This window comes from Oncorhynchus mykiss, chromosome 7, assembly GCF_057628025.1.
Source record: "Oncorhynchus mykiss isolate SJ-2025 chromosome 7, ASM5762802v1, whole genome shotgun sequence".
NCBI lineage: Eukaryota > Metazoa > Chordata > Actinopteri > Salmoniformes > Salmonidae > Oncorhynchus > Oncorhynchus mykiss.
This window is the reverse complement of record NC_143028.1, coordinates 12,199,252-12,213,431: the sequence shown is the minus strand read 5'-3', so window position 1 is coordinate 12,213,431 and position 14,180 is coordinate 12,199,252. Positions and strand designations below refer to the sequence as shown.

General features: G+C 43.9%; 1 protein-coding gene across 3 annotated transcripts; it reads left to right on the top strand.

The window, feature by feature from the left end:
• The first annotated feature begins 1,080 nt into the window (after positions 1–1,080).
• On the top strand, positions 1,081–3,827 carry LOC118965375 (uncharacterized). 3 transcript variants are annotated; one of them, XR_016497097.1, is made up of 3 exons: positions 1,143–1,440; positions 1,881–3,583; positions 3,634–3,827. XR_016497097.1 is itself a non-coding variant. In XM_090240304.1 (2 exons), the coding sequence occupies exon 2, from the start codon at positions 2,327–2,329 to the stop codon at positions 3,233–3,235; it is 909 nt and encodes a 302-aa protein (XP_090096430.1). In that variant the 5' UTR covers positions 1,143–1,440; positions 1,881–2,326; the 3' UTR covers positions 3,236–3,827. The 3 variants fall into 3 exon arrangements, 1 of the variants encoding a protein (XP_090096430.1); XR_005052700.2 differs by having other exon boundaries at positions 1,081–3,583; XM_090240304.1 differs by having other exon boundaries at positions 1,881–3,827.
• The last annotated feature ends 10,353 nt before the right edge of the window (positions 3,828–14,180 follow it).

The window sequence follows — 14,180 nt, the reverse complement described above, 5'->3', positions numbered from 1 at the left end:
AATAAGACTGACTTGCCTAGTTAAATAAATGTTCAATAAAAATGGGGAGATGCTTAGGCTTGCTTTGATGTTGAATCCCTGTATATTAATATCCCCCTCCAGAGAGGCATAGAAGCCATGTCTTAGTCAACGACCCAATGGCACACCCCCTAGAACTTGCTGAGATTGTCAAACATGAAAAGGTTCTTAGTCAGAACAATGACATGTTCATTCAACAGAAGGGAACATGGCACCAAATCATTCCAATCTGCATGTGGGGTTGTTTGAGAAGAATGTGAAGAATTTCAGTCCTAACAATTCATTCTTGCGTCATATCAGACTCTGGAAACGCTTCATTGATGACGTATTTCTTCAACAAGCAGTCAACATTTTAAATTCACGCTAGCCTTTGATGCGCATGAAACAAGTTTTCTTTACATTATGATTAAGGGGGGGGGGGGGGGGGGGTAGCACGGATCTATACAGGAAGCCGTAGGACAGGAATTCCATGTTACTTCCACCCCACACCCCTAAAAAAGAGCCTCCCCATTAGCCAATACATTCGCATATGCAGGATTTGTAAAAATGATCCACAATGGTTACAAGCCAAAGAACCCTTTTCTGGCACTATATATAACCATTTGTTTTTAGTGTGTATTGCATCATGTTTTCTAGTCTTTTCCATTCCATAATCCCAAGATTACCACACTTCGCTCAAATTCAATTTATGGTGACATACATTTCCTTTTTCCAGTCCTTTGATTATGGCCACTTGCCTTACAAGTAGTGAAAGAGAAATGAATTACTGAAAGAGAAAACGAGGAGGGGAAGAAACTATTAGGAAAAACACTGATGTAGAAGATAAATCGTATCACAAGGTTTCAATAAGGGAAATCCTTGATCCTTTCTTGATGAATTTTACTGAGTTGGTTGAGCAGGGCAACAGTGCAATCCCATGTTGGCTGTTCTCCCTGAGCTCTGGCCCCAGAGAGGAGCTAAAAAGCTACAGCAAGATAGCATGACTCTGCTTTTTTAAGTTTCAGCAAATGCACCACACCCAGAGAGTGTTATCTCTGTTCTTTGCTGTATTGAAGAGAATGAGAGAGTTAGAGAGAAAGAGAGAGCGAAAGGCTGTAAGCCGAGCAACAGGCCCAACCCCCACTAATACACCCGCCCAAGCCACATCCTGCAGCCTAAGAGGCATGCACCAGATGCTCAGCTCACACCTAGTGGTCCGAGACCTAAACCACGCAAATAACAACACTGGACACTGTGTAACACAAAGCCTTGACTATTTCATCCTGGAATATACAAGATCTGCCATTGGACTAAAGAGCAGGAACCCAGACCACCAAAGAAATCAGGAAATACAGACATTGTCATCCTACAAGAAACATGGTACAAAGATGGTAGTCCCATCCACCAAATGACCTGGTGTGAAACAGGGAAGAGACTCAGGGGGTATGTGTCACGCCCTGACCTTAGTATTCTTTGTTTTCTTTATTATTTTGGTTAGGTCAGGGTGTGACATGGGTGAAATGTGTGTTTTTGTCTCATTCTAGGGTGTTTCTACTGTCTAGGGTTTTTTGTAGATTTATGGGGTTATTTTCATCTAAGTGTTTATGTTGGTCTATGCTTGCCTAGATGGTTCTCAATTAGAGGCAGGTGTTTATCGTTGTCTCTGATTGGGAACCATATTTAGGCAGCCATCTTCTTTGGGTATTTTGTGGGTTATTGTCTATGTTATGTTGCACATTAGCACATTGTTTATATAGCGGTCACGTTCGTCTTATTTGTTTTGTTGTTTTTTTTTAAGTGTTCTTGGTGTTCTTCATTAAACAAAGAGGAATGTATTCTAACCACGCTGCGCTTTGGTCTACTCCATACGACGATCATGACAGAATAACCCACCAACCAAGGACCAAGCGGCGTGGTAACTGGCAGCAGCAGCAACAGCAGGATAGGCAGCAATATTTGGAGAAATGGACTTGGGAGGAGATTTTGGACGGCAAAAGACCCTGGGAGCAGCCAGGGGAAGATTGCCGCCCCAGAGCAGAGCTGGAGACAGCGAAAGCAGAGAGGCGGCATTATGAGGAGCTAGCACGGCAGAGCGGCTGGAAACCCGAGAGACAGCCCCAAAATTTCTTGGGGGGAGGCACACAGGGAGTGTGGCGAAGCCAGGTAGGAGACCTGCGCCAACTTCCTGTGCTTACCGGAGAGAGAGGGGGACCGGGCAGGCACCGTGTTATGCGGTGGATGCGGTGGAGCGTACAGTTTCCCCAGTGCCTGTACATAGTCCGGTGCGGTACATTCCAGCCGGGCTAGAGTGGGCATCGAGCCAGGTGCCATGAAGCCGGCTACATGGCACCAGCCGTACGCATGGTGTCCCCGGTTCGCCTGCACAGCCCGGGGAGCATCCAACCAGGTAGCAGGTAAACCAGCTACGGGGAGCATCCAACCAGGTAAGGTTGTGCAGGCCCCTGAGCTCCAGTGCGCCTTCACGGTCCGGTCTATCCAGTGCCACCTCCACGCACCATCCCTCCGGTGGCAGCTCCCCGCACCAGGCTTCCTGTGCATCTCCAGAGCCCAGTACGCCCTGTTCCTCCTCCCCGCACTCGCCCTGAGGTGCGTGTTCTCGGCCCAGTACCACCAGTGCCGGCCCAGGCCTACAGTGCACCTCGTCTGTCCTGAGCCGCCAGAGTCTCCCTTCTGTCCTGAGCCGCCAGAGTCTCCCGTCTGTCCTGAGCGGCCAGAGTCTCCCGTCTGTTCTGAGCGGCCAGAGTCTCCCGTCTGTCCTGAGCGGCCAGAGTCTCCCGTCTGTCCTGAGCGGCCAGAGTCTCCCGTCTGTCCTGAGCGGCCAGAGTCTCCCGTCTGTCCTGAGCGGCCAGAGTCTCCCGTCTGTCCTGAGCGGCCAGAGTCTCCCGTCTGTCCTGAGCGGCCAGAGTCTCCCGTCTGTCCTGAGCGGCCAGAGTCTCCCGTCTGTCCTGAGCGGCCAGAGTCTCCCGTCTGTCCTGAGCGGCCAGAGTCTCCCGTCTGTCCTGAGCCGCCAGAGCCGCCAGTCTGTCCTGAGCCGTCTGTCCTGAGCTGCCAGAGCCGTCAGCCAGCCAGGAGCTGCCAGAGCCGTCAGCCAGCCAGGAGCTTCCAGAGCCGTCAGTCAGTCCGGAGCTGCCCTTCAGTCCGGAGCTGCCTCTCAGTCCGGAGCTGCCTCTCAGTCCGGAGCTGCCCCTCAGTCCGGAGCTGCACCTCAGTCCAGTAGGGCCCTTTAGTAGGGTTGCCAGTCCTAGGTTGGTGGCGAGGGTCGCCGTTCCTAGGAGGCCACAAAAGCGGACTAAGACTATGGTGGAGTGGGGTCCACGTCCAGCACCCGAGCCGCCGCCGTGAAAGAGGCCCACCCGGACCCTCCCTTTTAGATTAGGTTTTTGCGGCCAGAGTCTGCACCTTTGTGGGAGGGTACTGTTACGCCCTGACCTTAGTATTCTTTGTTTTCTTTATTATTTTGGTTAGGTCAGGGTGTGACATGGGTGATATGTGTGTTTTTGTCTCATTCTATGGTGTTTGTACTGTCTAGGGGTTTTTGTAGATTTATGGGGTTATTTTCATCTAGGTGTTTATGTTGGTCTATGGTTGCGTAGATTGGTTCTCAATTAGAGGCAGGTGTTTATCGTTGTCTCTGATTGGGAACCATATTTAGGCAGCCATCTTCTTTGGGTATTTCGTGAGTTATTGTCTATGTTATGTTGCACATTAGCACATTGTTTATATAGCGGTCACGTTCATCTTATTTGTTTTGTTGTTTTTGTTTAAGTGTTCTTGGTGTTCTTCATTAAATAAAGAGGAATGTATTCTAACCACGCTGCGCTTTGGTCTACTCCATACGACGATCGTGACAGTATGCTAATTTGGTATAGAGCAGACCTAACCCTCTCAATTAAATAATAAAAACAGGAACATATTACATCTGGTTAGAAATAAATATGGAAATAATCTCAACAGAGAAAAAATTCCTCCTGTGTGCTGCCTACAGTGCCTTGAGAAAGTATTCACACCCCTTGACTTTTTCCACATTTTGTTGTATTACAGCCTATATTGTATTACAGCCTATATTTAAAATTGATTAAATTCATTTTACAAATGAATGACAAATGAAATGCTCAACGGTTTTGATTCAATAAGTATTCAACCTCTGTTATGGCAAGCCTAAATAAGTTCAGGAGTAAACATATGCTTAACGAGTCACATAATCAGTTGCATGGACTTTCAAACACAGATTCAACCACAAAGAACAGGGATGTTTTCCAATGCCTCTCAAAGAAGAGCACCTATTGGTAGATGGGTAAAAAAAAAGCATACATTGAATATCCCTTTGAGCATGGTGAAGTTATTAATTACATTTTGGATGGTGTATCAATACACCCAGTCACTACAGATATTCAGGCGTCCTTCCTAACTCAGTTGCCGGAGAGAAAGGAAACCACTCCGTGATTTCACCGTGAGGCCAATTGTGACTTTAAAATAGTTTCAGAGTTGAATGGCTGTGTAAGGAGAAAACTGAGGCTGGAACAACAACAATGTAGTTACTCCATAATACTAACCTAAATGACAGAGGGAAAGGAAGGACGCCTGTACAAGATACAAATATTCCAAAACATGCATCCTGTTTGCAATGAGGCACTAAAGTAATACGGTAAAACAATTGGCAGGGCAATAAACTTTTGGTCCTCAAGACAGTGTTGTGTTTGGGACAAATCCAACCAATGGATACTGCTGAGGGATGGCTCATAATAATGGCTGGAATGGAGGAAATTAAATGGTATCAAACACATGGAAACCATGTGTTAAATGCATTTGATACCATTTTTATTATTCCGCTCCAGCCATTACCAGGAGCCCGTCCTCCCCAATTAAGGTGCCACCAACGTCCTTTGAATCCAATACAACACATTACCACTCTTCATATTTTCAAGCATAGTGGTGAGTGCATCATGTACTGAGCATGCTTGTAATTGTTAAGGACTGGGGGGGTTTTCAGGATAACAAATAAATGGAATGGAGCTAAGCACAGGCAAAATCCTATAGGAAAACCTGGTTCAGTCTGCTTTCTATCAGACACTGGGTGATGAATTCTCTTTTCAGCAGGACAATAACCTAAAACACAAGGCCAAATCCACACTGGAGTTGCTTACCAAGAAGACAGTGAATGTTCTCAAAGTATGAGAAAATTCACTGCCCTTTTAACCAAATTCAAGCAGAAACTCACCCCCAACCTGAATTAGCATTTCTTTGCACTTTACTCGTAAAAACAAAGACAGGAACAACACACCCAGATTCTTATCTAATCAATTTAAATGATAGGAGCGCACCTCTGTGTCACTCCTCTTTGAACTATCCCCGTCCAACAAACAAAATAATACAGCTTCCCTGTAACAATAAATCCATAGCACTTGCAGTACAATTAAATATACAATAAGTCATAGCTCTTTATAAACTCTTGAAACAATGCAAACATGACAATTTCATTCACACAGTAACATTAATTTAGTCTATTTCATTCCTCTTCTGGCATCAGTGACCCCAGGAATTGCATGGGAACGTCCCGCACTGGAGAAAACCACAGATAAGGTGTGTTTGAACCCTGTGTTAGCCCACAAATGGTCAGCCATCCAAACAATGTCATAAAAAATGTGATTGAGTCTTCACGCTGGGCTTCAGGGCCTGCAAGTCGCCAGTCACGATTATCACCTTCACTCATTATTCCAGTAAAACAGCATTCCTTCCACAATATCCCCCCTAGACACAACTACGACAAAACAACCAACAAAAACGGGTCACAACTCCTGCAGTTCTGTCACACACTGGGTCTGTACATAGTCAACGGTAGGCTTCGAGGGGACTCTCACAATAGGTAGACCTACAGCTCATGCCTTGGCAGCTGTACTGTAGACTAGTTTATCACTGACCTCAACCCAGAGTATCTCAGAGAGTTCACAGTCAGACCACTGACACCTCTATCAGATCACAGCAAAATCAGTCTTCTTGAACAGAGCAATACTCAATCATGAGGCATCAAAGTCGAAGAATCTGCATACTATTAAGAAATGCTATAGGTGGAAGGAAAATAGTGTGGACATCTACCAGAATGTCACGACTTCTGCCAAAGTTGATGCCTCTCCTTGTTTGGGCGATGCTCAGCGGGCGAAGTCGCTGGTCTTCTAGCCATCGCCGATCCATTTTTCATTTTCCATTTGTCTTGTCTTGTTTTCCCACACACCTGGTTCTCATTTCCCTCATTATGTGTTGTGTATTTAACCCTCTGTTTCCCCCATGTCTTTGTGTGGTATTGTTTATTCTGTTTCATGTTATGCGCACGTTAGTCTGTTGCGCTGGGTTATGTTAACCTGTATTATTATTTCGTGTTCACTTTGCCGTGTGGTTTTGGTTCGCCTAAATAAAAGGCTCTGTTGGCTACCCAATACCTGCTCTCCTGAACCTGACTCCTTTACAGTCATGTACGCATACCTGACACAGAAAACAATTAGCCAACAAAAATGTTAATTCATTTCAGACAACGTCATGACAGTGGTGGTAAAGTACTTAAGTAGTACTTCAAAGTATTTTTATTTAAGTAGTTTTTGGGGTTATTTGTACTTTACTAGTTATATTTGACAATTTTTACTTCACTAGATTCCTAAATAGAATTTTGAATGCTTAGCAGGACAGGAAAAGGGTCCAATTCACACACTTATTAAGAGAAAATCCCTGGTCATCCCTATTGCCTCTGATCTGACAGACTCACTAAACACTAATGCTTTTTTATTTTTATAATTATTCATATTTTTTATTTGTAAATTGCAAAAACATCTGGCTCCCGAGTGGTGCACAGCGGTACCGGACAGCCAAGTCTAGGTCCAAGAGGCTTCTAAACAGCTTCTACCCCCAAGCCATATCCAAGAGGCTTCTAAACAGCTTCTTCCCCCAAGCCATATCCAAGAGGCTTCTAAACAGCTTCTTCCCCCAAGCCATATCCAAGAGGCTTCTAAACAGCTTCTACCCCCAAGCCATATCCAAGAGGCTTCTGAACAGCTTCTACCCCCAAGCCATATCCAAGAGGCTTCTAAAACAGCTTCTACCCCCAAGCCATATCCAAGAGGCTTCTAAACAGCTTCTACCCCCAAGCCATATCCAAGAGGCTTCTAAACAGCTTCTTCCCTCAAGCCATATCCAAGAGACTTCTAAACAGCTTCTTCCCGCAAGCCATATCCAAGAGGCTTCTAAACAGCTTCTACCCCCAAGCCATATCCAAGAGGCTTCTAAACAGCTTCTTCCCCCAAGCCATATCCAAGAGGCTTCTAAACAGCTTCTTCCCACAAGTCATATCCAAGAGGCTTCTAAGCAGCTTCTACCCCCAAGCCATATCCAAGAGGCTTCTGAACAGCTTCTACCCCCAAGCCATATCCAAGAGGCTTCTAAAACAGCTTCTACCCCCAAGCCATATCCAAGAGGCTTCTAAACAGCTTCTACCCCCAAGCCATATCCAAGAGGCTTCTAAACAGCTTCTTCCCTCAAGCCATATCCAAGAGACTTCTAAACAGCTTCTTCCCGCAAGCCATATCCAAGAGGCTTTTAAACAGCTTCTACCCCCAAGCCATATCCAAGAGGCTTCTGAACAGATTCTACCCCCAAGCCATATCCAAGAGGCTTCTAAACAGCTTCTACCCCCAAGCAATAAGACTCTTGAACACCTAATAAAATGGCTACCCAGACTATTTGCATTGCCCCCTCTTTTACTCTCTGTTGTTATCATCTATGCATAGTCACTTTAATAACTCTACCTTCATGTACATATTACCTCAACTAACCGGTTCCCATGCATATTGACTCTGTACCGGTAGCCCCCTGTACAGTGGGGCAAAAAAGTATTTAGTCAGCCACCAATTGTGCAAGTTCTCCCACTTAAAAAGATGAGAGAGGCCTGTAATTTTCATCATAGGTACACTTCAACTATGACAGACAAAATGAGAAAAAAAATCCAGAAAATCACATTGTAGGATTTTTAAGGAATTTATTTGCAAATTATGGTGGAAAATAAGTATTTGGTCAATAACAAAAGTGTATCTCAATACTTTGTTATACACCCTTTGTTGGCAATGACAGAGGTCAAATGTTTTCTGTACGTCTTCACAAGGTTTTCACACACTGTTGCTGGTATTTTGGCCCCTTCCTCCATGCAGATCTCCTCTAGAGCAGTGATGTTTTGGGGCTGTTGCTGGGCAACACAGACTTTCAACTTCCTCCAAAGATTTTCTATGGGGTTGAGATCTGGAGACTAGCTAGGCTACTCCAGGACCTTGAAATGCTTCTTACAAAGCCACTCCTTCGTTGCCCGGGCGGTGTATTTGGGATCATTGTCATGCTGAAAGACCCAGCCACGTTTCATCTTCAATGCCCTTGCTGATGGAAGGAGGTTTTCACTCAAAATCTCACGATACATGGCCCCATTCATTCTTTGCTTTACACAGATCAGTCGTCCTGGTCCCTTTGCAGAAAAACAACCCCAAAGCATGATGTTTCCACCCCCATGCTTCACATTAGGTATGGTGTTCTTTGGATGCAACTCAGCATTCTTTGTCCTCCAAACAAGACGAGTTGAGTTTTTACCAAAAAGTTATATTTTGGTTTCATCTGACCATATGACATTCTCCCAATCTTCTTCTGGATCATTCAAATGCTCTCTAGCAAACTTCAGACGGGCCTGGACATGTACTGGCTTAAGCAGGGGGACAAGTCTGGCACTGCAGGATTTGAGTCCCTGGCGGCGTAGTGTGTTACTGATGGTAGGCTTTGTTACTTTGGTCCCAGCTCTCTGCAGGTCATTCACTAGGTCCCCCCGTGTGGTTCTGGGATTTTTGCTCACCGTTCTTGTGATCATTTTGACCCCACGGGGTGAGATCTTGCGTGGAGCCCCAGATCGAGGGAGATTATCAGTGGTCTTGTATGTTTTCCATTTCCTAATAATTGCTCCCACAGTTGATTTCTTCAAACCAAGCTGCTTACCTATTGCAGATTCAGTCTTCCCAGCCTGGTGCAGGTCTACAATTTTGTTTCTGGTGTCCTTTGACAGCTCTTTGGTCTTGGCCATAGTGGAGTTTGGAGTGTGACTGTTTGAGGTTGTGGAAAGGTGTCTTTTATACTGATAACAAGTTCAAACAGGTTCCATTAATACAGGTAACGAGTGGAGGACAGAGGAGAAAACATCTGGCTCCCGAGTGGTGCACAGCGGTACCGGACAGCCAAGTCTAGGTCCAAGAGGCTTCTAAACAGCTTCTACCCCCAAGCCATATCCAAGAGGCTTCTAAACAGCTTCTTCCCCCAAGCCATATCCAAGAGGCTTCTAAACAGCTTCTTCCCCCAAGCCATATCCAAGAGGCTTCTAAACAGCTTCTACCCCCAAGCCATATCCAAGAGGCTTCTGAACAGCTTCTACCCCCAAGCCATATCCAAGAGGCTTCTAAAACAGCTTCTACCCCCAAGCCATATCCAAGAGGCTTCTAAACAGCTTCTACCCCCAAGCCATATCCAAGAGGCTTCTAAACAGCTTCTTCCCTCAAGCCATATCCAAGAGACTTCTAAACAGCTTCTTCCCGCAAGCCATATCCAAGAGGCTTCTAAACAGCTTCTACCCCCAAGCCATATCCAAGAGGCTTCTAAACAGCTTCTTCCCCCAAGCCATATCCAAGAGGCTTCTAAACAGCTTCTTCCCACAAGTCATATCCAAGAGGCTTCTAAGCAGCTTCTACCCCCAAGCCATATCCAAGAGGCTTCTGAACAGCTTCTACCCCCAAGCCATATCCAAGAGGCTTCTAAAACAGCTTCTACCCCCAAGCCATATCCAAGAGGCTTCTAAACAGCTTCTACCCCCAAGCCATATCCAAGAGGCTTCTAAACAGCTTCTTCCCTCAAGCCATATCCAAGAGACTTCTAAACAGCTTCTTCCCGCAAGCCATATCCAAGAGGCTTCTAAACAGCTTCTACCCCCAAGCCATATCCAAGAGGCTTCTGAACAGATTCTACCCCCAAGCCATATCCAAGAGGCTTCTAAACAGCTTCTACCCCCAAGCAATAAGACTCTTGAACACCTAATAAAATGGCTACCCAGACTATTTGCATTGCCCCCTCTTTTACTCTCTGTTGTTATCATCTATGCATAGTCACTTTAATAACTCTACCTTCATGTACATATTACCTCAACTAACCGGTTCCCATGCATATTGACTCTGTACCGGTAGCCCCCTGTACAGTGGGGCAAAAAAGTATTTAGTCAGCCACCAATTGTGCAAGTTCTCCCACTTAAAAAGATGAGAGAGGCCTGTAATTTTCATCATAGGTACACTTCAACTATGACAGACAAAATGAGAAAAAAAATCCAGAAAATCACATTGTAGGATTTTTAAGGAATTTATTTGCAAATTATGGTGGAAAATAAGTATTTGGTCAATAACAAAAGTGTATCTCAATACTTTGTTATACACCCTTTGTTGGCAATGACAGAGGTCAAATGTTTTCTGTACGTCTTCACAAGGTTTTCACACACTGTTGCTGGTATTTTGGCCCCTTCCTCCATGCAGATCTCCTCTAGAGCAGTGATGTTTTGGGGCTGTTGCTGGGCAACACAGACTTTCAACTTCCTCCAAAGATTTTCTATGGGGTTGAGATCTGGAGACTAGCTAGGCTACTCCAGGACCTTGAAATGCTTCTTACAAAGCCACTCCTTCGTTGCCCGGGCGGTGTATTTGGGATCATTGTCATGCTGAAAGACCCAGCCACGTTTCATCTTCAATGCCCTTGCTGATGGAAGGAGGTTTTCACTCAAAATCTCACGATACATGGCCCCATTCATTCTTTGCTTTACACAGATCAGTCGTCCTGGTCCCTTTGCAGAAAAACAACCCCAAAGCATGATGTTTCCACCCCCATGCTTCACATTAGGTATGGTGTTCTTTGGATGCAACTCAGCATTCTTTGTCCTCCAAACAAGACGAGTTGAGTTTTTACCAAAAAGTTATATTTTGGTTTCATCTGACCATATGACATTCTCCCAATCTTCTTCTGGATCATTCAAATGCTCTCTAGCAAACTTCAGACGGGCCTGGACATGTACTGGCTTAAGCAGGGGGACAAGTCTGGCACTGCAGGATTTGAGTCCCTGGCGGCGTAGTGTGTTACTGATGGTAGGCTTTGTTACTTTGGTCCCAGCTCTCTGCAGGTCATTCACTAGGTCCCCCCGTGTGGTTCTGGGATTTTTGCTCACCGTTCTTGTGATCATTTTGACCCCACGGGGTGAGATCTTGCGTGGAGCCCCAGATCGAGGGAGATTATCAGTGGTCTTGTATGTTTTCCATTTCCTAATAATTGCTCCCACAGTTGATTTCTTCAAACCAAGCTGCTTACCTATTGCAGATTCAGTCTTCCCAGCCTGGTGCAGGTCTACAATTTTGTTTCTGGTGTCCTTTGACAGCTCTTTGGTCTTGGCCATAGTGGAGTTTGGAGTGTGACTGTTTGAGGTTGTGGAAAGGTGTCTTTTATACTGATAACAAGTTCAAACAGGTTCCATTAATACAGGTAACGAGTGGAGGACAGAGGAGGCTCATAAAGAAGAAGTTACAGGTCTGTGAGAGCCAGAAATCTTGCTTGTTTGTAGGTGACCAAATACTTATTTTCCACCATAATTTGCATATAAATTCATAAAAAATCCTACAATGTGATTTTCTGGATTGTTTTTTCTCATTTTGTCTGTCATAGTTGAAGTGTACCTATGATGAAAATTACAGGCCTCTCTCATCTTTTTAAGTGGGAGAACTTGCACAATTGGTGGCTGACTAAATACTTTTTTTGCCCCACTGTATATAGTCTTGCTATTGTTATTTGACTGCTGCTCTTTAAAAAAAACTGCATTGTTGGTTAGGGGCTCGTAGGTAAGCATTTCACTGTAAAATTTTATTTGAGACACAATAATCCTCTATATTTCCCTCAGATTACACAGAAACACAAAGAATTGTGTGATTATGTGAAATTCCACAGTATACCACCACAGCAGCAAGATATGTGATCTGTTGCCACAAGAAAAGGGCAACCAGTGGAGAACAAATACCACTGTAAATACAACCAATATTTATCAGTTAATTTATTTCCGCCTTTCATACTTCAACTATTTTCACATTGTTACAACATAGCTAACAATATAACATTTGAAATGTCTATATTATTGTAAAACCTTTGTGAGTGTAATATTTACTGATCATTTATGATTGTTTATTTCCCTTCTTTATTTCTCTTTTTGTTTATTGTCTATTCCACTTGCTTTGGCAATGTAAACATGTGCACCCATGCCAATAAAGCTCTTTGAATTGATTTGAGAGAAAGAGAGAGAGCGAAAGAGAGAGAAAGAGTTAGGACACGACTTGTCTGCTTCCTCAAAAGCTCCCGAGCGATTCCTTTGTCTGTGGTGAAAGGGCAGATCAGGGATGGAGGAGGGGGGAAGGGGGAGGGGGGTTATCTCTCACCAGGTCCTTTATCTGAAGAAGGACCCACCTGGAGTGTGTAATAGTGCATCTGTCACCTGCAATCCGCTCTTTCATTGATTTATCTTTATAGGGTAGCAGAGAGAGAAGCCCCGTTTATACCTGGTTCTAACATTAATCCTTTGTCCTGATCTGTCCACATTTTAGGACAGGTGTAGACGATTAAAAGTTGCATTGTGATCTGATTGTGATTCGATCTTCCTGACCACCTCTGGAAGTCGTCAATCTTCCTGACCACCTCTGGAAGTAGTCAGGCACGCATTGCGTCCGGATATCTTACAAGTGTATACAGATATGGACAGTGAAACCATTTAAAACATTATTATTGCACCTTCTAAAATCATTGAAAGGTAGCACCCACGTCTATTCCACGTTGGTTCAACGTAATTTCATTGAAATTAAGTGGAAATACGTTGATTCAACCAGTGTGTGCCCAATGGGACCATTGACTTATGGCATCAATATGTGTCTTAATATGTGTCTTAAAATAAATAAACACATAATATTTTGAAAGAGTAGCTGTTAAATAATTTGCTTACAGAGAGGGACCAGGAAATCTGGTCACAATGCGAACATAGTGGAAAGATATGAGCCACATTTGAATACAATGTGTTGACACATTTCTGAAATATGGGCACAATCAGAATGTGGACAAGATCGAGATAAAGGACGCATGTTAGCGGCAGGTATATATGTGGCTATACAGAGAGAGGCGAGAGAGAAAAGAGAGCGCTATGCTCAGTGAGCCTTACAGCAGGTCTACAGTAGCTTTTACTGTTGAAAATTACATTCAAAAATGCTTTGAGTCAAGAATAATGTATGTGCATGTTGAAAAGTTGTTGCTCTCTGTGTGGTTCAAATGAATTGCTTGAAGGTTACCTCCTCACTGAGTACATATTTACCACAGCACTAATATATAACAGATGGTTGTTATGGTGTCACTGTTTACTACCCATTCTGCTAGAGAGAGAAACCAGATGACATCCCTGGAACCTGATAGGCTACGTATGTTCTAAGGATTCGTTTTTGTTAGCCGGGATTCAGGAACATGAACACACAGTCAGGTTTACAGTTAGTTTTGCATCACACCTATTTAGGGTTCTTAGCACCAAAGATGCAGGAACCCTATTGTTTTTGTTTTATTATTTGTTTGTAACCAAATAACAAATAGGTATGGTACATAACTGTTATAGGGGGCTTCACACACTTACACAGTGATATGTTTGATGTTGATGTGCTCAAACTATCAAGACTGTAGCTCTCATTTATATTTGTTAGAGGGTCGCTCCACAAATATAGTGCCTTTTCTTTGATATTATAAGTAGAAATTGTGCACCAATATTGAATTTTAAAAGAATGTTATATTAAATGAAGTGCCCTTTAATATAGAACACATGGAGAATTCAATAAACCAGATTTTTTTATATGAATACAGGCTTGCTGAAGTGCCAATATTCAGCCTATGTCAACCCTTTTGTCACTTCTAGGAAGATTTTAACCCACATAATCCCAAAATGTCTCCAAGTTTTCACCATCATTATAAATCCCTAGTTATTTTGTTGCTTTGACAAAGTAATTTCTGAAGATTATCATTTATTTCATGTGATTAGTGATTGACGTCTGTCC

Bases quoted from the DNA above. Each gene is read 5' to 3' on its own strand.
- LOC118965375 (XM_090240304.1), top strand. From the start codon at position 2,327: ATGAAGCCGGCTACATGGCACCAGCCGTACGCATGGTGTCCCCGGTTC.